A 25,096-nucleotide genomic window follows, 5' to 3' on the forward strand; every position below is an offset into this window, starting at 1 on the left:
CCAATAGTGGGCAGCTTTTCTGCCTGTATCCATATGGTGGAGTGTAGCTAACCCTGGAGGTGCAGCAGGTATGGCCGAGGACAGATGGGCTCAGGTTACTTCTGCTGTGCATAGCCTACTTCCATCATGAGAGTAAGCTTTTCCTAGAGCCATATGAGGTCAGAGGGAAAGTGGTGGGCAAAGGGGACCCAGATACCCTTGCCTTCCTTGAGCAGGCCGTGCTATGCCTGTGACTTCATCTTTGTGCTGACATTACTTTCTGACACCTTTGGTCATTCAGGGTTCAGTTGAATACCAGCAGTCCAGGAAAGCCTGTCTGGTCCAACCACAGATCTCCACACCAGGGCTTATGATATCTATAAACACTTCCTAGCTTTTATCTGCTTTATGTGTCACCAGCTTCCTCCATCATACCAGCTCTGAGGCCAGGACATTGTCCATCCTGCCCTCTGCTATGTCCCAAGGCAACAGCACAGGAGGAGTATATCAAACGTCCATCAAACCAAAGAAAGAGGGAGGGTGTGATAGCTTAGATGTCGTCAGGGGCTCCTTAGCAGCCCTCATACACAGTGGGCTTCAGGGAAGCATCCCAAGGAGATCCTTGCTGCATGTGCCATGCTGGGCTCTGAGGCTGGACCATCTGCAGGGATGACTTTCCATAGATCACACCTATCGCTAGCTCTCCCTCTCCTCTGAGTAGCATTTCCAGTATTCCAGATGGAATAATGCCACCAAGAACAGGACACAAGCCCCCAGAACAAGAAGGAAAGGCGAAACCAGCTACTTCGAGCACATATGTTCAGGATTCTGGGTCCCCAGAGGGTGAGCAAACTTGCGTAATTTTTCACAGTTTGAACTAAGTAATTCAGAAAAGATGTGTGCCATTACTTTTGTGGACTGTGACTCACTTGAGCCTCACACCCACTTTGGGTCTTTTAGCATGCTATTCTTTACACTGAATAGAGAAACACAGGTCAGAGTGACCTGACTTGCCCAGGCTACAGCCAAAGAGACACCATTGGGACTCATGTGTGAATAAGCCTGTTCATTCCTTGTCTCTAGTTTTCCCACCACAGTGACCTATGCTCAGAGTCGGGATTCTGGGAGGATGCTAAGCCCTCCATGCTCTCCTTCCCTCACCCCCTTGCTTCCCAAGTGGGGCCAGGCTCCCAGAGCAGCTCTTCTCTAGGCCCCTCTGTCCATCTGCTCCACAGAGTCCAAGGACTTCAGGGAACCTAGTGTCCCTACAAGGGAACTCAGCTAGGGATGGTGAAAGCTCCTTGTTACTAGGACAGGGTGATGGTGGCAGCAGCTCTCTCAGAAGATTGGAGAGGTGGGAAGGGCAGACTGGGGTGTAAGTGGAAAGTCCTTGCTGTGAGGTCCTAGGCAGGGCCTTCGTGATAAGGTGTCTATGAAACCTTCTTAAAGCACAGGCTAGGTCAGTCACCTTGATCTTCCCACTGGCGATGGCCTGGTTAATGGCCACAGCAATGGCCACACGGCCTTTCTGGTCTGAGTACAGGATCCTTGCCTGGGAGCCCACCACCTGCAGAGGAGAGAATGAGAAAGCAGCTCAGCCAAAACACATCCAAGGGCTTGGTATGGGACAGACGTGAGTGATATCAGAGCCTGCTGGCCCATCTAGGGAGACCTTAGAGGACCAGAGATGCATGGCAACTCTGAAGTATAGGGCCCTGGGGTACATCTCTCATCAAGTCCACTAGATACCACACTGGTGGGCCAATGCAAATCCACAAATGAACTTCTCATGAGGTCTGGGTTGCCTCATTCTATGTCCCTTTCCTTAGGGTCTATCCCTAAGGGACCCCCCAGAGATTGACTCCATGTGTACGATGGAGGTTTCCTATTGTGGAGTCTGCCTCCTTGAGCCCTTTCCACATCATAACAGAACTACCAATGTGAGACTTGATCAAACCTGACTTGCTGCAAGAACTCTCCCCACAGTCCACAGCTGAGTCCTCAGGAAAATACTGCATTATTGTCACAAGCTTGATCACACAGATGAGGAGACTGAGGCCCAGAGAGATGGGTAATCTCTCTATATGTTGGTACTCGGACCTCAGACTCTTGTGTTGCACCTTTGGAAGGAGATGCCAGTTGAGTGTTCAGGAATGAGAAAGAGTCATTTCTTAGCTCCACAGTTCTCAGTCCGGATGCAACTTGGTGATGGCTGTAGATAATTTTGGGTGGTGTGTGGACCCCACAGAGATGAATCCAGACTCCCTGGGTGTGGGTGTCTACATAGCTATGAGTGTGGCAGCATTGTTCACAAGACCGAGAGGTGGAGACAACACAGGTGCCCAGCACCTGAAGTATGTGGTCTATCCACGTGATAGAACAGAGCCCATATCTCCAGCTTCTGTCCCTGCTCATCAACAAACCATGATCAAGAGTGTTCAGGACAGCTGGATGTAATGGCATATACATTTAATCCCAGGACCCAGGAGGAAGAGGCAAACCTCTGTGAGTTTGAGGCTATAGAGTGAGTTCTAGGATAGCCAGGGCTACATAAGATCATATCTTTAAAAAAATCAGGAAAAGGTTTAGGGGAGATACTTGAGTGCATCAAATGTTTTTCATGCAAATATGAGGACCAGAGTTCAGAGCCTCAGCATCACATAAAAGCTGAGCATGCAAAGCAGCCCACCTGTAATTCCAGGGCTCAGTGGGCTAACATGGATCCTTGAAGCAGCCTAGCTAGCTAGACAGTGTGTGCTGGGTAGAACAAGAGAGCCTGCCTCTGTAAGTAAAAAGTGAAGACAAAACAAGGAAGACACTCATGGTCAACTTCTGGCCTCAAACACAGACTTACGTGCACATCAATCAGCACACACACACACACACACACACACACACACACACACACACACACACACACACACACACAGAGAGAGAGAGAGAGAGAGAGAGAGAGAGAGAGAGAGAGAGAGAGAGAGAGAGAGAGAGGTGTACATTCAGAAAAGGAAAACCCACCTGTATTGAATGTGGATGTTTTTTTTTCCTTGTGAATATTTCCTAAGTGACTCAATATTTAATGTTTGCATGGCCTCTATCTTGTCTTAGGTCTAACAAGTCATCCAAAGGCAATGTAAGGCACATGGAGGGCCTGTGTAAGTTCTGTGCCAACATGAGGTCATGTGTATTAAGGACCTGAGAGGGCCACTGGGATCTTGAAACCAAGCCCCAACCTGGGTTATAGAGGGAAAACTGTAACATTCCAGCCTTGGAAGGGCAGAGGATTCTGACCCATGCTGCACAGAAAGACTTTGAGAGCACCAGCTGGAGAGCTGGCTAATCAGGACTACAGAAATACTGCACAAGCTCTGCACTGCCCCACTCTTAGGAGGCCCCTAGAGCACTAGGCTGGGAATGGAGGGTGGATAGCGTTTAGTAAAACCTGTTTCAGGATGATGAGAAAGTTCTGGAAATGGATGGCAAGAGCAGCAAGACAGCACTGAATGTGCTTCACACCCTAGAACTATACCCTGAAATGCTTTAATTAGGGTTGTAAGATTTGTGCCTATCTGTCTGTCTGTCTGTCTGTCTGCCTGCCTATCTATCTATCTATCTATCTATCTATCTATCTATCTATCTATCTATCCATCTATGTATTTGTAATCTATTGGTGCTATGTTGTGTTCAGATTTCTTGGGGGAAATGAGGAAAGAACTGATAAAACACGACTATGGTAGTCAATCTTCATTGCCAGTCTGGGTGGATTTAGAAGGCTCATGGAAACACACTTGTGGCACACTAGGAAAATTTTTAGGGGAGGTTAACTGAGGAGAACCCACCTCCTGTAGCAGCCCCAGACAGTTGCATCCTGCTGCCAGGTCCTCCAGCCTCTCTGGATGGCTTGTATATTCTGCCTGCAGCCTTCCTTCTACCCCAGCCCCAGTTTCCCTGTCTTGAACTTGGGTCATAGAGTGTGGCTGGCACTTAGTTTTGTGGGGGCACACATGCAAAGTATGATGCTAGGATAGGATGGCCCATGATGGGGACAGTTCCCTCCTGGCTCTGAAACCTCTGGCCAGAGACTTGCTAGCTAGCCTAGTCATGTGTGAACTAAATGTTTCTTCTTTATTTAATTTCCTCTCTAACCAGGGCCTGCCAATGGTTCTCTATTATCAGACACCTTTTCTGGCCAACCATCTGTCCCCTACTGGTACTGTCCTTCATCGGTGTGCTCAGCTCTGGGCCTGGGTAGAGCTGTGCCCACTGAGGGTCACAGAGGCACACTGGAAGATCCAACACCACTGCCTTTGTGTCATAGATGGAGGTTGATCCACCAACCCGGGGCACTCAGCGGGACTCTCACAGAGCCAGCTCAGGTGTCTGAGCCACAGGTACTCCAGAGATTGTGAAGTAACTGGGTGAAGGAAGACCTTGTTTGCTGCTTTAGAACCCCCAAGATACCCTTTTTATCCTCATTAAAAATCAATAAAATACACTGTCATGGCTAGTTTTATGTCAACTTGACACAAGCAGGAGTTATCTGTAAGGAGGGAATTTCTTTTCTTTTCTTTTTTTTTAAAGGAGGGAATTTCAATTGAGGAAATGCTTACATAAGAGCCAGATGTAGAATGTTTTCTTAGGAATTAATGGGGGAGGGCCCAGCCCATGGTGGGTGGTGCCATCCCTGGGCTGGTGGTCCTGGGTTCTATAAGAAAGCAGGTTGAGCAAGTCATGAGGAGCAAGACAGTAAACAGCACCCCTTCATGGCCTCTGAATAAACTCCTGCCTCCAGGTTCTGCCCTCAATGATGAACAACTCAACTAAGATTGAGTTGTATCTCCTGTGTACCAGACACCGAGCCAGGCACAGGAACAATAACTACGATTGGCTATGAACAAGCCTGTGATGAGCTGGTTACTAGGGTAATGCATTAGGAGGATAAGGCTCCCCAAGAAAGGCAAAGTCAGAGTCCAAATAAACCTTTTCTTCCCCAACTTGCTTTTCATCATGGTGTTTCAGCACAGCAATAGAAGCCCTAGCTAACATAACATACATCTCACAAACATTAATAACTTTTCAGCATGCTGCTTGCTGACATCAGCCTGTCAGTGCTGTGCAGCTGGCCCACCATCTAGTTCCAGAAACTTTCATGTTTCCAAACCAAAACCCCATCCCCATGAAACACTGACTCTTCAAGCCCTCCCCAGCCCCAGCATTCACCCTGCTAATTCCCTGTCTGTGACTTGCCTACGCCAGGAGCTGCATGAGAGTAGCACCTGGCATGGGGTTGTTCTTCTGTGACTGGCTTATTTCACTTAACATCAGGTCCTTCAGTTTCACCCAGGTGGCAGTGACTGGCAGAATGCCCTTACTTGTTGCATTGTAAGGAGAAACATTTTGTTGATCTATTTGTCTGCCCCTTGGACTGCCTTGGCCTTTTAGCTACAGCATCTGTAGGATCCTGAAATCTGTTCCTATCCTGTTAGGTCTACAGACAGCACGGGATGGTCAGATTATTCTCCTTCACACTCCCATCAATGTTGTCTAAGGCCTCCAGTGTCTCCTTGTTGCTACCCAGACACCCTTTTACATGCCCCTTTCCCAGATAAGGCGGCCACTCTAGTGCTGCTGTCAACAGTCACATGACACAGGATCTGCATCCCTCAGGGCATGGCAAGATGGGTCCTGGGGCTGTGCTGAGATCCCTATGGCTGCAACTTGGTTCTGAGCAGTTTTTTGGGCAGCTCAGCCTCCTCCAGGACTCTGCAGTACCCATTTGTCCCCAAGCTAAGCTCTCACCAGCTGATGCTTGGCAGCCTCTCGGATCCAGCGTATATTATCCATATACTGAAGCTTCACAGATGCCTTCACTGTAGGGAAAAAAGGGAAGGATATCTCAGGTCTTGGAAGCTGCTTGCCAGGGGCCCCATCTCTTTTTTTTTTTCTGCCTTATGTGTGTCATAGGCACCTGGAATTCATGGGTAGTCCCTTACATTAGCCTCCCCGATCCTGAGAATGAGTGCAACGATTAATTATTAATCAGTACAATGATGATGAATTAGTGCTTGGGTCTATACAGCACATTGCTGATGAATTCATGCCCTCGAAGAACAACTAGTGAGTATCTACTGTATACCAGATACCGAGCCACAGCAACAAGAATTACAGCTAGCTATGAACAAGACTGTGATGAGCTGGTTACTAGGGCAATGCAGTAGGGGGATAAAGGCTCCCCAAGAAAGGGACGATCAGAATCCTCAATGCTGAGAAACTCAGCGGGAACTAAATTCCAGACAGAGGGAAGACAGGCCCTAAAGTGGAAATGAATGGCCAGGAGAGGCAAGAGCAGGATGATGGCCATGATGCACAGGAGGTCTGAGTAGCTCATGGGAACAGACTGGTGATGTAAGAGTCAAGACTCAGAGGTCAACACAGAGAGTCAACATCTCACACTTTAAAAATTGTATATGGGTGAAGGCAGCACTTGAACTCATCACTGTTTGCTACTCTACAGCCCTGAATTGTAGTCTGTGTCCTGGAGGTCCTCAGCATCTGTCTGCTCTGCCTGGTGGAAGCTCCCCAGGCTGGAGTGTTCCTAATGGGCAAGGGCAGGTCACATTGTAGCTGGAGGCTGACTGTGCTGGAGATTCTTATGCCACCACATCTTTGTAGAGCTCTGGATAGTAGGCCCCCAGCTGACACCCAGATGTGCCTGCTTAGGGCCAGCCAGCTGTTCTGAGTTAGAGAAGCTGAGAAAGCAGTGGGCCAGACTTCCTAAAGTAAATCCCCGGCCACTCCCTTCCACTTGGCCTGGCCTCCTCTTTGCACTTGACTGACAATGCCGAGTGCATTAGAAAGGACAATGTGTTTTAAGAAAGCAGCAGGGGCATACAGACACAGGAAGGCCACAGACACTCAGCTCAGTGGCAGAACCAAATCTCTACACTGATGACCAAGACAAGCTCAGGGGCCCAATGTCAGAGAATTTGAGCATAGGGTGGGTGTGGACAGGGCCTGGTAAGGGGTGGCATGCTCACAGAAGGCAGCTGAAGTAAATGAGAAGTGCTCCTGACATGCATAGGAAAACAAAGGCCATTGCTCAATGACTCTCTCCCCAGCTCCTGGAGTAAGGGGCCTGAAGGAGAGGGGTTGAGTCAGAGAGAGCCAGCAGCTCATCAATACCCAGCAAACTGTGGGGACTGTGGGGCGGTTTGTCAGCCTGTGGTACTACTATAGGGTGATGGAAACATTAAGAGGTGGGAGGAAGTGAGATCATTAGGGGGTGTAGCCTTGAAGGAGATGTTGGGACTCCAGTCACCCCTCCACCCTCTGCTACCAGAGAGTTCCACTCCAAAATAATGGAGCCAACTGACCATTGCTGAAACCTTTGAAAGAGGAGCCTAAAGAAAACCAAACAAACCTCCTCAACTTAAGAGGAAGGTTCAGTCACTTAGGTGTTTGTCATGGTGACAGATAGCTGACTGACTTAGTCCCCTGTGACTTTGCAATCAGCAGGGACAGAGGTGGAGCTGAGCACAGGGCTGGAGGGCAGAGCCTGATCTGTGTGCAGGCTTCATGCTCAGAACAGCTTTCAGAGAGCAAGCTCTGAAAGTGCTCGAGGTCCCCTTGTGCAACAACATGTGGCCTTTTGATTCATGCAAAATCTGGCACAAGCCACCAGGAGATTTGGGAGAGCAACCATTCCTGAGCGCCACCCATCCAGGAGTATCACCTCCATCAGCAATGGCTTTCTCCAGTACAGATGTGGCCAGATGATCAGTGACAGCCAGGTCCTGGGGGTCCCCTGATGTGCATACCCAGCGGAAGGGCCCAAAGCCCTGGGAGAATATATCCCTGCAAGGACAGATATCTCCTTAGTCACGACCTCCTGGGCTGCATGCACCTTTTTGCTGAGCTGGGGAGTGGCACATAGGTATGTCTAAGGGAGAGGGGCAGCACCCAGAATGAGCTCAAGCTGTTAGCTTCTAAGTAATAAATCTTAGAGGATCTCCTAGCTCCTCTGACTTCTCCTTAGCTTCAGCTCCCATCTCTAAATGTGTACCACTTCTCCTCTAGCAGCAGGAACAGGGAACTGGGACAAAGGCAAACATTTTCTCAAGCCACTCTTATAAAGACTACATGGAAACCAGTCATCTAAAGTAAATAGCTGAGAAAACTAGGTGAACGTGGAGACTCAGCTCGGCTGCCCCTGGTGACTCAGCTTCTGCGGCAGTTGAAGTGGGACAGAGGGACGCTATGGCCTTGGGCCATCCTAGCTCCATACTTGCTGAGCTAGGCTGGGTGTATCCCTGCTGTCTGCTTCCTGTTTCTCTTCCCTGGGGAAAATAGAGCCACTGTGTACCCCAGTGTCCCAGCCCACCCCTGGCTCTGCTTCCACCCATAGAAGTAAATAAAGCTCAGAAGGTAACTTCTGTCTCTCTGGACTCTGGGCCTGTCTGTCTTCCATCTTTCTCTGGCCACCTCTGTGGACACTGAGACCTGTGAGTCTGAAAGTCCAGACTCATCCATGGGTCTATCTCTGCCCTGGTTCCTGCTGGATTACCCTAATCCCTATTTTTCTTGACCACTGGCCCTTCTTAGACCTGCCCTGAACAGCCAAATGGCACAAGGGCTTCAAGCCATAGCATGTCTTGGTCTTCAGGATTGAGTTTCCATCCAAAGGATAGCTTCCTGGACACACCATTTAGGAAAATGAATGGGCATGTGGCAGGGTTGTGTGCACAGGGAGTGACCTTGGCTACCAGGCCCCTTGATCCTCTTACTGAGGCCCTGCAGAAGTCCCCTCTGCACATGTGTGTCATGTGGAAATGCTGTGGCCATTGTCTGTCTACTCCCCAGCTGGGTAAAGTCTCAGCACACAGCCCTGTGGTGATCAGTGCCAGAGGCTGGAAGGCCAGGTCCTAGGTCCCTAGAAAAGCAGAAATAGTACTAGACACCCCCAAATGGGGCCTCCATCACTCACCCCATAATGTGCTGGACATAGGAGGGGTAGCGGAACTCCATCTTGTTGGCTCCTTTCTTCTCTACATCTGCTCCTGTGCCCAGAGTCACCTATCTGTGTGAGCGCCCATGACCACACAGACAGTGACTTAAATAAGGGGCCCCGGGAAAGGCTGGGAATAGAGTCTCAAAATCTTTCCTTAGGCAAAATAAGAGGAGAAACAGCACAGTGCATCCCTGGATGGCATACTGCCATTCGTGTGGTCTAGATGTAGGGAGTAGACATAGTCCACAGACTCACTGTCAGCCCCAGAGATACCACTCTGAAGACTGCAGCCCACTAGGTCTGCAAGTAGCCTTGCAAATAGACATGAAGGAAGACATGGAAGGGAATGGTCTCTTGTGGATGCTGAGCCTTTTATATTTTTCTTAATGCAAGAAGTTACGGCCCAGAGAGACCTGCCTGTCTGGCAGAACCAGCTTCCAGAAGGAAGAACTTGATAAAGGCACAATAAGATCTCCCAGGTACTCACTGGGTGACTACGTGGCTGAGCTCTTAGTATGAAGTGGGGAGAGAAGAGTTTCCTCAGGTGTGCTCACACAGGCCCCAGGCACCACTTGCCCAACTTCCCCCTCTGCTTACCTGCTCTCTGAGCCTCCAAGAGGAAGGCGTTACCATAGTCCCAGAAGAAGAACTTCTCTTGGGCCAACCTGTTGATGGCTGAGACATGCCTCCTCAGGCTGCAACAAACAGATGATCAGCCCCTGACCCAGCTCCATAGCCCCACCCTGCCAAGCCTCCCCAAGCCCTTCTAAACCCAGTGCCAGAAAGTCTCCTGTAGAATTAGCCTCCTCTAGCTCCCAGTGATTGCTTCCAGTGCCACTGATACCCATGTCTATTTAAAGCCCTGAGCCCCTCAAGAGCCCTTATCTTGTAGTGGACCCCTAAACTCTGGCGTCCAAGGTGCCAGATAGGGTAGTGTGGGTATCCCAATGTGAACCCAGCATGAACATGTAAGCTGCCCTAGGGATTTCACAAACATCAATTTAGTTTGTCCCATCATTCCCAGGGATTTCACAAACATCAATTTAGTTTGTCCCATCATTCCCATGAATACTGTGCCCGTGATCCTCTCTGAAGGAAGGAAGCTGAGGCTCAGAGAGGTTAGAACCCTGCGGGATCTGCTGCTCTTTCCTGTTGCCTACCTTTCCTGCACCAGGTGCTTGAAGGCAGCAGGGTTGGAGGACATGAGGCTCTGGGCCTCTGAGAAGCTGAGCTGTACAGGGTAGTAGCCACCATTGAATGGGTTGTGACAGGATGTCTGGTCTGACCCGAGATCCACCAAGAGTTCCCCTGTTGTGTCCAGTTCACGGACAAGGCGTTCCCTGGGTGAAGAGGCGGGTTGGTCAGAGAAGGTCAGGCATACCTGGGCTGGAGGAGGGCCAGCTGGAAGACAGTGCAGCCCTCACCCCACCCCCACACTCTGTAGGCCGTGTCTGCTCTCTCCCTTGCAAAGTGCATGGGCAGAAAGGCTTCATGGGTCTTGGTGAGGATGATGGCTTTTCCAGGAAGGACAGAGTTGAGGCTCAGAGCTGGTGCCTTGGAAGCATCTGATTAGTGCCCCTGAGGTACCCAAGTCATCAATTTCCCACTTACCAAAGATCTACCACGTTGCCATGGTAGCCGAGGCTGAGAACCTCCTTCTTTTTCCTTGCTTCCCTAGAAGGGCAAAAGAACAGAACAGATGCCCTGTACCTGTCTTCAGCTGCCCTGAGTGTAGCTGCTCTGCTTATACACAGGGAGCTCAATGCTGGCCAAATGTGGCAGGCATAGGAGGCCACCTAGGGCTTGTGTGTGCATGTGTGCTTGTGTGAGAGTGTGTGCTTGTATGAGAGTGAACTTATGTCAATGTGTAGGCCCGTGTGTGACTGTAGGCCTGTGTATGCGTGTGAGCCTGTCTAACTGTGGGCCTGGGTGAGTATGAGTCTGTGTGTTGGCCCCCATGGGCCTGTATGCATTTGAGCCTCTGTGACTATGAGCCTGGATGGGCGAAGGCCTGAGTATGACTGTGGACCCCTGTTATTGTGGAACTGCCCAGGCCTATGTGAGTTTGGATCAGTGTTCAGTGTAGACCTGGAAATAGGTGCTGAGGTGAGGTATGGTCCCTCAGCCCCCATGACACAAGAAAGAGAAAAAAATGTAGGCTGGAATGCCCCAATTGGTTGAGCTGAGCTGCAATGGTTACTGGGAAATGCGTATCTTAACTCTGACAGGATTTTTATAAAACATGCTATGGGGCAGGGTATGAAAGTGATAGTATTCCAAAGTTATTTGAAGAAGTAGAAGTAGACAAGAGGATGAATATAATTAAGCCAGGCATGGTGATGCACACCTCAGATTTCAGTACTTGGGAGAACAATGCAGGAGAATCTCAAGGTCAGAGCCCCATGGCTGCCCACAAGCCAGCAGCAATAATCCATGGAAAATGGGATAGCTAGAGACCCTCCCATGACACTCCCAGAGTGGAACCTCTGAATGACACCTGTGGCCAAACATCAGGCACTGAATGGCCCAAGTCATGCTCTCTCCCCTGCTTCCAGTGCTCAGGGTCAAGTGTTCTGAGTCCCATGCAGCCAACCGTACCTGAGTCTTGCAATGCAGTGGTCCAAGCTGTCAGTCACCTCCATCAGCCAGCCTTGCCGGTGGCGTTTTACAAGTGCAGCTTTGTCCACCTGAGGTCACAGGGCACAGGCCATCCATTACATGCCACCCCTGAACAACTCCCTTGAGAGGTGCCACCCCATGTAACCCACTTCCATGATGCAGCCTTAGGGCAGTCAGTACAACCAATGAGAAAAAAGAACTGAGACATGATTTCCCTGCTGAGATACAGAGCTGATGTGTCTCTTCCCACTTCCTTCTGCTTTGAGTGTGAATGCATGGCTAGGATGATGTATCGATTTTATCTCCATGAGAGAAGCCCAGGAGAGTCTAGAGCAGCTAATGTTGACATCATTGAACTGACCAACAAATGCCAGCACTGTCAGTTACATGAGAAAAATAAAACTCTTATTTCTATAAGCTGCTAAGGATCTCCTCTGTCACCTGTAGCCTAACACAGTCCTAGTGAAGCTCAGAAATGCAAGAGGCAGGCAGTGTCAACTAAGTCAAATTACACTGGTTTGTCACCATGACTTATCTCAAAGCTCCTTCCTTCTGCTGTCTCCTGCTTCCTTCTTTGACTGTGACATCTTCCATACAGATGTGAGAGCCACTAGAGCAAGACCTCTGTGCACATTTCTGTCAGGGAGCAGCTTGTGTATCTCCTCTGTCTGATGTTAGCCACTAAAGCCGAGGAAGGGGTGCTCTCTACTAATTAAATTACAAACATTTATCCTCTCTTGTCTGGGTTTTGTATCTGAAGGGACACAGGAAACAATGGCTGTAAATACAACATTACAGCTTCATGGACTGGAATAGAACATGGAGGGTAGTGGGCACCGTGCAAGCAGGACCCATGTATAGCCGTAGGGATCCATCCAGTGAGGCAGGGCAAGGCTTTGTGAAGGAGGTGAGGGGGTTGGTGAAAGAAAACAAGGAAGGGAGGAATGAGAAGAGATGTGGGAAGAGTGGAAAGGTGTAGGGGTGGGGAAGGAGAGGATAAAAGAAGGGGAGAAGAAGGAAAGCAAGCAGAGAAAGGGAGAAAGGAAGGAAGGAAGGAAGGAAGGAAGGAAGGAAGGAAGGAAGGAAGGAAGGAGCCAGGGAGATTTGGAGGGCCAGGCAGAAGCTCCCCAGCTTACCTCTGCAATCACCCCAATGCATCCAACGATGGCTGCTGCCTTGGCTTGAGCCCCACTCATCCCGCCAAGTCCAGAGGTGACAAAGACCTTCCCTGCCAAGTCCTCTATGCCCAGGTACCGACGACCAGCATTCAGCACAGTGAGCTATAGGCAGGGGAGACAGGGTGCTAACTGTCCATTCCCAGCATATCTACCTGCCGGGACCTACCACTCATCACGTGTGCCTGTTTCTCACCACTGTGCCATGGACGATTCCCTGGGGACCAATGTAGCAGTAGCTGCCCGCTGTCATCTGGCCATACCTGAGCAGAGAAGAAGAGGCCAGGGCTTAGGAGCTTTAGAGTAAACCTTGTACTGCTCTCAAGGTGCCCCTACATTCTCCTTTGCTATAATAAGTGGACAGAAATGGACATCATCATGTTAACCAGAATAACCAAGAGTTGGAGTCAGAAAAACAAATGTAACATATTTTTACCCCTTTGTGAAATATAGATGTGTATGTGTGTGTGTTTGTTTGTTGAAAGTAGAAAGGGGACTATGAGAAGGGAGGAGGAGATCTATAGGGGAGAAACAAGAATATATGTCCCATGAAAGCAGAAGGGGGTCTACTTAGGGAAAAAGGGGACTAGCAAGGAGAGACTGGCATCTGGGGACAGTGGGGAGGATGAACAACAGCTAACTCTAATGGGGGCTGGAGAGACAGCTCAGTGGTTAGAAGCAATGGCTGTTCTTGCAGAGAACCCAGGCTTAGTTCCCAGCATCCACATAGCAGTTCCCAGTTGTCCATAGTTCCAGCTCCAGGGGACTGAACACCCTCTTCTTGCCTCCATGGGCCCTGCCTACATGTGGTGCACAGATATACATACAGGTAAAACACTCCTAAAATAAAAACAGAACTTTAAAAATAACTAAAATGACATACATGCATAAAAGCATCATGGTGAAACCTATTTCTCTGTACTCTAACCAAAATTTTTTTAAAAATTAAAGTCAAGTAAAAACAAAAAATAAGAGAATATGATACACTAGAGCCTCACAGATGTTTTACAAACAGATCTTATTCTGCTAAAATCAGTCATACAATTAATTTCTAAAAGCCAGCATGGGGATGATTGGGGTAGGCAGAGCAAGACTGAACATGGCCCAGCATGCCCACGCTACATGTCAGTGTATACTCAGCCACTCACAATGGTGTTCACAAAAACTTTATCAGCAGTGACCAATATCTGAAGCCATTGAAATGCCCACACATGTACGGAAGAGAGAAACAAACTGTGATGTAAGCACAGGTGATACGCAAAGGAGATGATGTGTCCCTGCCACATACAACCCAGTGAAGATGTGGGCCGTGGGAGAGCATGTTCTGCAGGATTCCATTCAAGTGACATCTGGTAGGCTTAACTGTGAGCCATTGTCATACTGGAGCTGAACCCTGGGGTGGCACTGTACACATGGCAAGGTGATAGCAGTAAACACATGGCTGTGAGCATCCTCATTTTGCACACACCAGATCCACAGCTGGCATGCTGAAAGATCTCTGCAGGATTTCTATTTGAGGGTGGGGCTTCATTTTGAAGGTGTTGCTTCTATAGCTTGTCTCCCACACATTGCCCTTGGGTCCTTTTCATATCAGCATAGGCATTATTGGTTATGACTTCCTAGCAGATGGCCTTCAAAGCCAAGGTACTCTGCACCTCTCCAGAAAGCCTGTCAGCTCTGATTTTCCACATGAATGAATAAATACTTGCAGTGGTGTGACCTCCTGTTGCCTCCCTCCACCTGTGGGCTGTGTATTCAGGGCAGAAAGCAGGCAGGAAGGCTGTGAGGTCATCAGACACAGATATTTCTAGTTTATCTACCTATCTTCCTTGCTTCTAGCGAGACTCTGTCTCAAAAAGACAAGTGAACAAAAAAGAGGTCATGTTCCTTATGTTGAAGGACTACATGAGTATCACAGACATAGGAGGGCAATGTTAGCATAAAAGAATTCTAGAGATGGTGAAACCCACTATAGGCCCTGAGGGGTCAACTCTCTGTGGAGATATGGAACTGAGAGACATTGGGTACATACCCCTGTCCTGGAGATCATGCCTCTGTTATTGGTTAATTCTCACACATGCCTATGTGACAGGACCTATGAGTGTCCCCTCTGTCTAGATGAGGCCAAGGTTCTAAGGTTGCACAGGACACAGACCCAGGCATGCACACAGACTCTGGTCTGTGGTGCTCAGCTAGAATGCCACATAATGCTCCCAAGGCAACTTACAGCATAAAGTTGCAGGACTAAAAGCTTTCTGCAACTGAAGCAGGAGCCTTTGGGGGCCCCATTAGGGGCATCTCGCCCTCCAGCCCAATGTGCTGACCACCTCAACAAACAGCCTGAGCCTGTTCCCCCATCTTCCCATGCAGGATGTTCCCTGCATGACTAGCCTTGCCACCCTAAAAGCAGGAAGGCTTTGGTCCTGAGGTCTTCTCAGTTCCTTTTCACCGCAGACCGTGTCCCACCTCTGCTACAGTTCCCACCTTTCCTCTGTACTGAGGATGGAATCCAGAGCCGTGTGCATGCTAGAGCTCTACCTCTGTTTATTTTGTTTTGTTTTTCTTTAAGAGTTTTTTTTTTTTTTTTTAACAGTTGCCCAGGCTAGTTTTGAACTCACACTGTATCCCAGCCAGGTCTTAGAATCCTCCTGCCTCAGTCTCCCAAGGCTGAGATGATAGGTGTGTGCTACCAAGTCTTTTGAAACAATGGATTTCAAAATTGTATGTTTCTTTGGCTATAAATAACAGCAAGCATTCCCACAAAACTACTAGGGTGCAGCTGTGTGAGAATGAAAAGATTCTGCTGTACTATGGTAGTTGTAAATCTTCTCTGAAATCAGGCTTAACACAGCCCTGTTGTCCCAACATGAAATGTATCTAAGGGCAGACACCATAGCAGAGAGCTGACACAGAGACTTACATGGTCACCCCCAAGGCAAACAGCTTCTCATACTCTGTCCTGGAGGAGTAGTTGGGAATGACCTGGAAAAGAGGAAGGGACAGAGTGTGAGTGGGGTGCTGTTGCCCGATCACCTCCTCAACCAACAGCACCCCTTCCCCCAAGCCCGACCCTGGACAGGCTGCATGCTGGCTGCCTCAGACTCACCATCCCGTTAGTGATGACCAGCCGTGGGGCACGGGGGCTGCTGGGGAAGAGGCCCAGAGGGTGTCCACTGTACATGACCAGAGTCTGTTCCTCAGTCATCTTCGACAGGTAGGACATGGTCAGCCAGAACTGGATGGACAGCGCACATGCACGACTCTGTAAGTGTGAACTGGCACCCACATAGGCCCTGCACCCCACACCTAGATCCAGGAATTCCTGTAGGTTCTGTCGGTCCACCTAATAGCATTGTTTGCCTAGATCCTCTTTAATCTCCGGGGTCTCCTAGTACCTCCCATAATGCACCTCTACTCCTTCTTATGAGTGAAGCATCTCCAGGTCATTGCCAGTGCTGGAGCATTAGGCATCAGGCAGAACCATGGACCACTGAGTGCCTGCCTGGCCACCATACCTGGGCCCAGTTGCTGAACACTTGCCCGTTGCCTCCATAGGTCACCAGCTCCTGTGGAAACTGAAGAAGATGTGGCATTGTCTGAGATGGGGCTGTGGTCAGGGCCCCTACTTGCAGCTATACTCAAAGGAACAAAGAAGTGGGGGCAAGGAAAGAAGCCTGAAGGGACACATGATAGCCACCAGCCATGTGGGCTACTGAGCATGGCTATCTATGTGAAATGTGTTCTCCAAGTCAAGATTCCATGTAAAGGGAGGGACAGAAGAATCTCATGAATAATGATAGGATACAGTGTGATAAAATATTATTAAATCTTTTTATTCTCAGGTGGTTATTTGAAAGCTACAGTTATAGGTACATTTATATAACTGTATTGCTATATATTTTTGTTATTTTATATTTGTTTCCTGCTTTTGCTTTTGCCAGAGTTGCAGACTGCACTAAAGGCCCAATGGCATTACTCAGGATCTCAGGTCATGTTTCCCTGGACTGTGCTGGCCCTGGTTTCCTGGGCAGTACCTGGGCCACAGCAGGGTCCAGGTTGTTCATGATCATGTGCATGATGGCTGCAGCTGCCCGTGTCCGGCATGGGTACTGATCAATTGGGTAGGCCCTGCAAGGAAAAGCCCCACGGTGGGCATAACAAGGAAATCCTCAGGCCTCCTGTCCCACTAAGACGCTGAGTCTGCCCTGGCCAAGCTGACAAGGCACCTGAAAGACGTCCTTAGAACCACAAGTGGGAGTGGGGGGTGGGGGTGGGAGTGTGGAGGTGGGAGTGGGAGTGGAGGCCTGGGGTGGGGATGGGGGGTGAGGATGGGTGTGGAGCACCAGACCCACTAGGCAGCCTGGAAGTCTGGCCCACTCCAATCACTGTCTCTACTTCAAACCTGGGAGGAAGCTGACTACAAAGAGAGCTGAGGGCTGCTTTCCAGAGCCCTCAATCTTTGGGCAGTTTAGTTATTTGTTCTTTTATTCACTCATCAAATACCTCTGGGCAGCAATTTCATGGAAGGTGGCAGAAAATACAGAGGGGACATGAGGACGCCATCTTCTGGCCAAGCAGGTCAGTGTCAGACCCTACACTCCCCCATTCCCCGAAATCCCACTCAGGGAGACATCTCACTACCTATTTTCTCTGCACAGAGGTGTCACCTCACTGTACCATCCCCATAGTTCCCCCATCTCAGACAGACTGCCCCCGCCCCCTAGCCACAGATTCCCCGAGGCTCCTGACTTTTGCACAGCCCTGTCTGAAGCCAAACCCACGAGGGCTTACCTCATCTCAATGCTGGGGCAGAACCGGTACATGTAGATGTGCCCAAACTGTCGTAGCTCCTGGGCAAACTCCAGGGCCAACAGTTTTTGGACATCAGGTGGGAAATAGCGCAAGGCATTCCTCAGGGCCAGCTGGGAGGAGAAGGGTGAGAGGTGGCTGGGTTAAGGGCCCTGGGGCCCTCCAGGTATTCCATCTTCCCTCTCCACCTGGATTGCCTCTGCTCCACTCAGAAACTGGTCGAGCCACTCTGAGAACATCTGCTTTGTCTTCAAAAAAGCCTTCCCTGATAGCCACTGGCCTTTTTTTTTTTTTTTTTTTTTTTTTTTTTTTTTTTTTTTTTTTTTAGGGCAGACTTTACATTCTCTCTTCTTGGCCCCATCTGGTCTAGGGGCTGCAGACTTAGGGAAGGAAAGCAGAAGCCACTGTAAGCCCAGAGAGGCACCAAGCTTGGCTAGTGGTACAGAGGCTGTGTTCTGGGATGGGCAGACTTGGGCAGTGTACAGAGCTGATATGGTAGCCACTGTTATGGCCCCACCATGCCCACGTTCTCATCCACCAGCCTGCATGTGGCCTTACCAGGTGAAAGGCACTTTTCACAAATAGCTCAGTTAAGATCTTGAGACTGTTCTGTGATCTTCCAAATGAAAAGTCACATAAACATGAAGGACCTTGTAAAAGGCAATGGATGACAGTATCAGACGATATGAGAACCAGGCTGAGCAGTGAGATGTGGACTTGAGGATGCAGTGTTGCTAAAGACATAGCTGTATGTACAGAGGATTTCCCCAGCAGCACCTGTGTGCCCCGCTTCCTCCTTTACTGGCTCTATCTGGAAAGTGGGGGTAATAATGAACCCAACTCCTAGGTACTAATGAACTGACACAGTTTGTGTGGTGTAGGGCTGACCTATGGACCCTGTGAGTGCCAGAATACAGAACTGTCCCTTCCCACACTTATGGATCTCTGCCATGCTCCCTGCTGCCTGGGATCTCTACAAAAAACACTCCTACAGTCCTGGAAATGCAAGAGTAATGTTAAACACCCAAGCCAGGCACCTACTCAAAAACCTTCGAAGATCCTCCACTGCCTATCTTTTTTATGTTTGTTTCTTTGTTTTTTTGTTTTTCGAGACAAGGTTTCTCTGTATAGCTCTGGCTGTCCTGGAACTCACTTTGTAGACCAGGCTGGCCTCGAACTCAGAAATCTGCCTGCCTCTGCCTCCCGAGCGCTGGGATTAAAGGTGTGTGCCACCACGCTTGGCTCCCACTGCCTATCTTGTGACACTCACAGGGTCCTCGGCATACTGGATCTTCTCCAGTCATGCTGCATGTGGAGCTCCAAGTTCTGCTCCCAGCTCTACTTGCATGGAGTCTCCTCCACCTTGGAAGGCACATCTCTGCCTTTCAATGTATTGTTTCTATTGTCTCCACACAGCCCTTCTTTCCCTCATAGAATCCTTGTCCAAGCTTCCATAGCCACCTCTGTCCAGAAGTCCTCCTATGTGCCTTGTAGGATGTGGGGTTGACCTCTTAGCAAATGTTCTTGTCCATGCATTCAGTGACCCCAGAGACCACCGCAGGGGAGTCCCCAGCCAACAAGCTCAGGATGGTATGTAGGCAGAGACACACATGCAGACCCACCATGTTAAAGGCCTCTCAGGATAGTGTGTTGATAGTGACAGGCATTCAGGCCCACCATTGTGAAGGGCTCAGCTGAGGCATTCCCAGGATGAGATAGGACTTGGGAGAAAAGGTCTCTGAGAGAAACTGTACACAGGGGAGAGTGCTTCTAACAGCAGAACTGCTCCCCTTGTGAGGCACAGTGTGAAGGTTCAACAGGCCTGTGCTGAGTGTTCACTGACTAAAGTATAATAGGGGGCGCTCCTCACATAAATGGAGAGCTGCCAAAGAAAAGCAAGGACTGAAGCCCTAGTCCGTACAAACAGTGAAAGAATGAGTAGTGTGAAGGTGTGGAAACAAGGGTGGGACTGAAAGTACGCACACCTGAACACACACACACACACACACACACACACTCACGCACGCATGTGCGCCTGCGAGAACACATGCAACCACATGTGTATACCCACACATCCACACATGTGTGGGCGTGTGCAAACACATAGATGGAGACACAGACACACACCCAGGAATACATGCAACCACATATGTACACATATATATGTGTGTGTAAGCACACAGACACACAGGAACACACACAACCACACACATATACATGTGTGCACATGTAAGCACACACACACATACACACACACACACACACACACACACACACACACACACACACACACCCCAAATGGAAAGCAAGTCAATGAAAGAGAAGCTTTCACTAAATTTTGGGATTTCATCATAGCGGGAAGACTAAGTCACTTCCTAACTCTAACTCCTCAGATCTGCAAGTCACCTCTCCTTTAAGGATGTTCGTTGTACTCTTCAAACACAGGGTGACATACAGGAATGAAACCAAACGGGCCCGATTTCTCAGTTCCTGGCTGCCCTTCTGCTACCACAAAACACCGTGGAGGTTAATCACCATTACCCAGCCACAGGGGTGTCAGCAGAGGCCCTTGGAGCAACAGAGCCTTCCCAGCTCTTGTGGCTACTCAAGGCACTGGTGCCAAGGAGGAAGAACATTAACCACAGCAGAGACATGAGCTCAGCAGAACAGACAGGTCAAGTGAAAAGACGAGGTGACCACCCCGCCCCAATCCTTCTACCCTTTGCTCCTCTCCAGCACCAGCCCTGTCTTGCCTGGTGCTACCCCATTTTCTAGGACCCTCAGTTCATTTCTTTGTTTGCTCTCATTCCTGGCTCCTGTCCACCAGGGTCCTACCCCAGCAGCTCTGAAACATGCTCCCTGACTGTGGGCAGCTCTGGAAAAGCCCAGGAGTGGGGTTCCCCAGAAGAGCAGTCTGTGGGTGAGGGTGGTAGTAGGGCATTTTATTTAGCCTTTGTACTTCAGTGTCTTTCAGAAAAGCAGCCTCCCATGGCTCAGGGACTTGCTTCAGTCTGGCAGCTTGGAAAGCTCCTTGGACTAAATCCCTTCTGCAAAGGGAGCCACCAGGTGAGGGCTACCTGAACTGTCATCCCTCCTGTGTCCTTAATGGACACAGCTGCACAGCTGAAGTCAACGGGAGGTTTTGAGGGAGGGGCAAAGAAAAACTGTTGCAGAGGACACAAGGGTCACTCAGTGTTTGGAGCTGGACAAGGTTCATGCGAAGGTGCTGAGCTAGGGCCACTTCACACCCTGCCTCTTCCTGTTCCTCACCAGAGGTGGCCGCAGCACCACCACCGCAGACTGTTTGGGTGACCTTGAGCCCCATTGTCCTCATCTGGAAGTGGGAGCCCCAATTCCGAGTCTTAAGGTGTGGCTTCACCTGAAGAATATCAGGTGATAGATGCTGGCACACCCCCTCACCCTTCTCTGGGAGCTGGTAGGGACAGGGACAGCTAATATGTATAAAGAAAGAGGGGTATCCAGCCACCGTGGCCACCTAAAATGTACCAAAGGGCCCCAGAGCCCCAGAGGACTGGGTAGCAGTTGTTACCTGCTCTTCTTCAGGGCTGAGGTCGGGAGTTCTAACCGGAGCATGTGGCACCCCGGCCCAGCGACCCCGGTTCTCAGGAAGGGGTCGTAGGGGCAGACCAGAGCACAGTTCCTGGAGGCTGGACATGTCTGCAGAAGCTGAGGTGGAGGCAAGTATGAAGTGACTGACTGGGTAGTCAGGGGCAAGCAGGGTGGGGACAGCCCCGGGGCCACCTCCTCCAGCCCCTCATTGGGTCCAGAGAGGGCATAAGGGGCAGGTCATTTGGATCACTGCCTGATAGGTAGGTTGCCTGAGTGTCACTTGCCAGAGGAGAAACTCCTTGGGGGCATACCCAAGTTAGGTGGGTATGAGTTTGGGGTGCTGGTAGGCTCTGAGGGTGAGGTTTTTACCAATCATAGAGGGGGTCTAAAAAGTGGCAATGTTGGAATATTGATGGTGGGCAGTCATGTGACATTGAACCTGGCTCAAGCTCTACAGAAGCAAGTCCCTTGTATTCCATTTCCCTGACACTTGAGCAGGAAGGGGTAGGTAGGTGTGGTTACAGCTTTCCATGCCCCCAGCAACCTCTAATCATTAACAGCTCTGCATAAAAGCCTTTCTCCACATCCTGGCCTTGGACCAAAGGCCAATACTGGGTGTCACTTCCCCCACCCCTAGCCAGGAAAGGTCCACCATTGAGTCCCAGTGATCCTGGTAAATGTCCACTCCTGGCCAACTTCATGCCCTTTGCTCTGTCCCTGTGTACACAGGTGGGTGGTGACCTACTCCTCCATCTGCAGAAAAGGTCATGTCACCCGGCCTTTGGCAGAGTGGGAAGGTGAACCATTGGTCACTTAGAGTAGCACATGAGGTGGCTGGCACTTGCGCTGGCCCTCAGAACTCCAGTCCCATGTCACTGAAAAGGAAACTGAGGTCAGAGAGTCAAGGAGACTTTCTGAAGTCCTGGAGCTGGTCATGAGTGAAGTTCAGATTAGAGACCTGGGACCCCACATTTGGATGGAGACACCACTGAAATGGCATCTGTGCTTAAGAGTCCAGTGTACATGCGGGAGTGATGTGAAGACATTAACAAGATGTTCTATAGCACAATTAGAAAAGCAGATCGGTCTCTGTCTGCAGTCCTGCGTCTGGGGACACCAGGGGGCATTCCAGGTGGCCTTGTGGTGAGAGTATTTTTGCATCCTTGGGAGCCGGTCTTGTGACTCCTGGATAGCCCCAGAAGTCACTTGCTTTCCAGGGAAACTTTCTACTCCTGAATCTCAGGGAGGGGAGAGGTGGAGGTGGGGTTAATCACCATTGACAGATGCCACCAGTCATGACACTGTAAAGAGTACCACAAAGTCCCTAAAGAAGGATTCACAGGGCTCCTATGAAGGGACCCCCAGGACACCAAAAAGCCCACAGGGTCCACAACACTCACAAAGCCCAGAAGGGTCCACAACTCTCACAACGCATCCTGAATGCCTTCTATTCAGCTGACACCCAAATCCTTCATGGTACACGGGCGAATAAAGTAACATGCCACCCCGAGTTTGTGTGCTTCTGATTAGGTTTCCTTTTTCTTTAAATTTATTTTTTATTTTTATTTTTTTGGTGCCAGGGATATGCTAGTCATCCATCTACCCTTGAGTTTCAGTCCTAGAATTTTTTTTTTCACATTGTGCCTTTTTAAAAATTTTGGCAAAGTATAAAAGTGCATATCATTTCTTTTCACCTTAAATATGAGTTTGTGTATACAGAAATATTTAACTTAAACAATACAGCAATATGTAACATATATTGGAAATATTAAGTAATGGTACTTAAATACATACACATTATATTTTACATGTAACTTTAAAGTAAACTTACTGTTTATTACTTCTTTTATTTTTGAGATTATAATATGAATACAAGATTTTCCTATTTCCTTTCCTTATACTGAACACTTCCATATTTATCTCTAGCTCTCTTTCCAATTCTTTTTTTTTTTTTTACTTTATTGGATATTTTCTTTATTTACATTTCAAATGTTACCCCTTTCCTGGTTTCCCCTCCGAAAACCCCCTCTTCCTATCTACCCCTCCTCCTGCTCACCAACCCACTCACTCCTGCTTCCTGGCCCTGGCATTCCCCTATTCTGGGGCACAGAGCCTTCACAGAACCAAGGGCCTCTTCTCCCATTGATATCCAACTAGGCTCTCCTCTGCTACATACGCGACTGGAGCCATGTGTAGTCTTTGGTTGGTGGTTTAGTCCCTGGGAGCTCTGGGGGTACTGGTTAGTTCATATTGTTGTTCCTCCTATGGGTCTGCAAACCCCTTCAGCTCCTTGGGTACTTCCTCTAGCTCCTTCATTGGGGACCCTATGCTCAGTCCAATGAATGGCTGAGAGCATCCATTTCTGTATTTGTCAGGCACTGGCAGAGTCTCTCAGGAGACAGCTATATCAGGCTCCTGTCAGCAAGCACTTGTTGGCATCCACAATAGTGTCTGGGTTTGGTGATTGTATATGGGATGGATCCCTAGGTGGGGCAGTCTCTGGATGGTCATTCATTCAGTCTGTGCTCAACACGTTGTCTCTGTAACTCCTAGTCCTAGGATGTTTTAAACAAATCAATACAACCTTAGGAGTGGACTGGGCTATAGGACCCCCCCCCCCCCACCCATTTATAACCATTCAGTCAAGTACAGGCCACTCCCTTGCTTGTGACTAACCCTAAAGTGGAACAGCTATGGAGACTGAGGCCTGTGTTTTAGAGTAGGGCATATGTTCCAGGTTGGTGTTTGCTTGGGAACTGGATGTTGCAGGAGAAAATCTCACATTCATTCCTATGTGTATGGTGTTATGCAGAGCCTGAGACCGAGAAAAGTCTTTTTCATGCTGGGGTCCCTAGGTTCCTAGTGCCTCCTGCTGGGCTCCTCAGTCGTCTCCCCTCTCCCTCTGAACTGGAGGTCTCCTGGCTGTCATCTAACCTCCTGATCTTTCTTATAGGCTAAGGTGTCTAAGCACTGCCTTGTACCAGGTACTGTTGCAGGCTGGGTCCAGGCTGAATGAATAGGACTCCCTTGGCAGCTTCAGCCTCTGCCCTGCCCTCCCTTCTGTGAGCCTGAGTACTGCTGGCCCACTTCCAGGGGCTACACATGCTTCTCTCTGCTTACTGGGGCTGGTACCTAGAGCCCATCTGGCTTCCCAAGTCCTGCAGAAGGCTGCAGAGTTGGATAAACCCCGATTCCCTTGGCCCTTGGGGTGGGGGGTGGGGCAGAAATCCCCCATGAGCAGCAACCTACTGTCTCTCAGTCCTAGCATGCCTTCCCTAGGTGGTATTGCATCGTGCCTGGCTGGACTCTGTTCCCTGTTCAGATTCCCCTCCCTGTAACAAAGACCTATGACAATATGCTTATATAGAGCTCTGTTTTCAGGAAGAAACCAAAAATCCCAACTGTTTTGTCTAATCTAATTTTTAAATATTTGTAACCATCTGAAGCTGATTTTATATTGTAGTGGACAACCTCAAGTTCAGCACCCTGACTGGAATGTTCAAGATGTCACCACTAGGGAGACATATGAGCACATGGAGTACCTATGCCTCCTCACAACTGCATGTGAATCTTACCCTAGAATAAGTTATTTAGTCAGAAAACAAACTGTAAACATTTTAATGGAGTAAGAGATTCACATAAGCTGAACACAGCAGTGTGTTTGGACCACAACTACCCTGCTCACTAGCTGTGTGTCACTGGGTATGTTTCCTGGCCTCTCTGTAAGGAAAGGATGGATGGCCCTCAGGATCCCCATCTGAGGATAATTCTTAAGAAACTGAACTGTACAAAGCTTTACCTAGGCTTATCCTGACTATGGGCTTGCCAGAGATGCATAACAATGGCATTGCGTTAGGTTTCACATGGCACCCAAGGATGACAGAAGGTAAGGGGAGGACGTCACAGGTTACACACCACTTTATAACATGTAAGGGAGGTG

General features: G+C 49.3%; 1 protein-coding gene across 1 annotated transcript in view; it reads right to left on the reverse strand.

Moving 5' to 3' along the window:
* Uroc1 (urocanate hydratase 1) overlaps window positions 1-21,319 on the reverse strand; it is a 29,239-nt gene extending 7,920 nt beyond the window's left edge. The window contains exons 1-16 of the mRNA XM_085840326.1: window positions 21,137-21,319; window positions 17,569-17,699; window positions 16,812-16,905; window positions 16,293-16,352; window positions 15,884-16,012; window positions 15,698-15,759; window positions 12,974-13,040; window positions 12,739-12,882; window positions 11,582-11,670; window positions 10,595-10,657; window positions 10,144-10,323; window positions 9,581-9,678; window positions 8,960-9,032; window positions 7,709-7,830; window positions 5,776-5,846; window positions 1,448-1,546 (exon numbers count right to left, since the gene is read on the reverse strand). Of these exons, the coding sequence (XP_085696452.1) occupies window positions 1,448-1,546; window positions 5,776-5,846; window positions 7,709-7,830; window positions 8,960-9,032; window positions 9,581-9,678; window positions 10,144-10,323; window positions 10,595-10,657; window positions 11,582-11,670; window positions 12,739-12,882; window positions 12,974-13,040; window positions 15,698-15,759; window positions 15,884-16,012; window positions 16,293-16,352; window positions 16,812-16,905; window positions 17,569-17,699; window positions 21,137-21,262 (1,608 nt within the window). The 5' untranslated portion in view covers window positions 21,263-21,319. The remainder of the gene's footprint in view (window positions 1-1,447; window positions 1,547-5,775; window positions 5,847-7,708; window positions 7,831-8,959; window positions 9,033-9,580; window positions 9,679-10,143; window positions 10,324-10,594; window positions 10,658-11,581; window positions 11,671-12,738; window positions 12,883-12,973; window positions 13,041-15,697; window positions 15,760-15,883; window positions 16,013-16,292; window positions 16,353-16,811; window positions 16,906-17,568; window positions 17,700-21,136) is intronic.
* Window positions 21,320-25,096: the final 3,777 nt, after the last annotated feature.

Source organism: Mus caroli, unplaced genomic scaffold (genome assembly GCF_978045245.1).
Source record: "Mus caroli unplaced genomic scaffold, Mus_caroli_1 scaffold_7, whole genome shotgun sequence".
Classification (NCBI taxonomy): domain Eukaryota; kingdom Metazoa; phylum Chordata; class Mammalia; order Rodentia; family Muridae; genus Mus; species Mus caroli.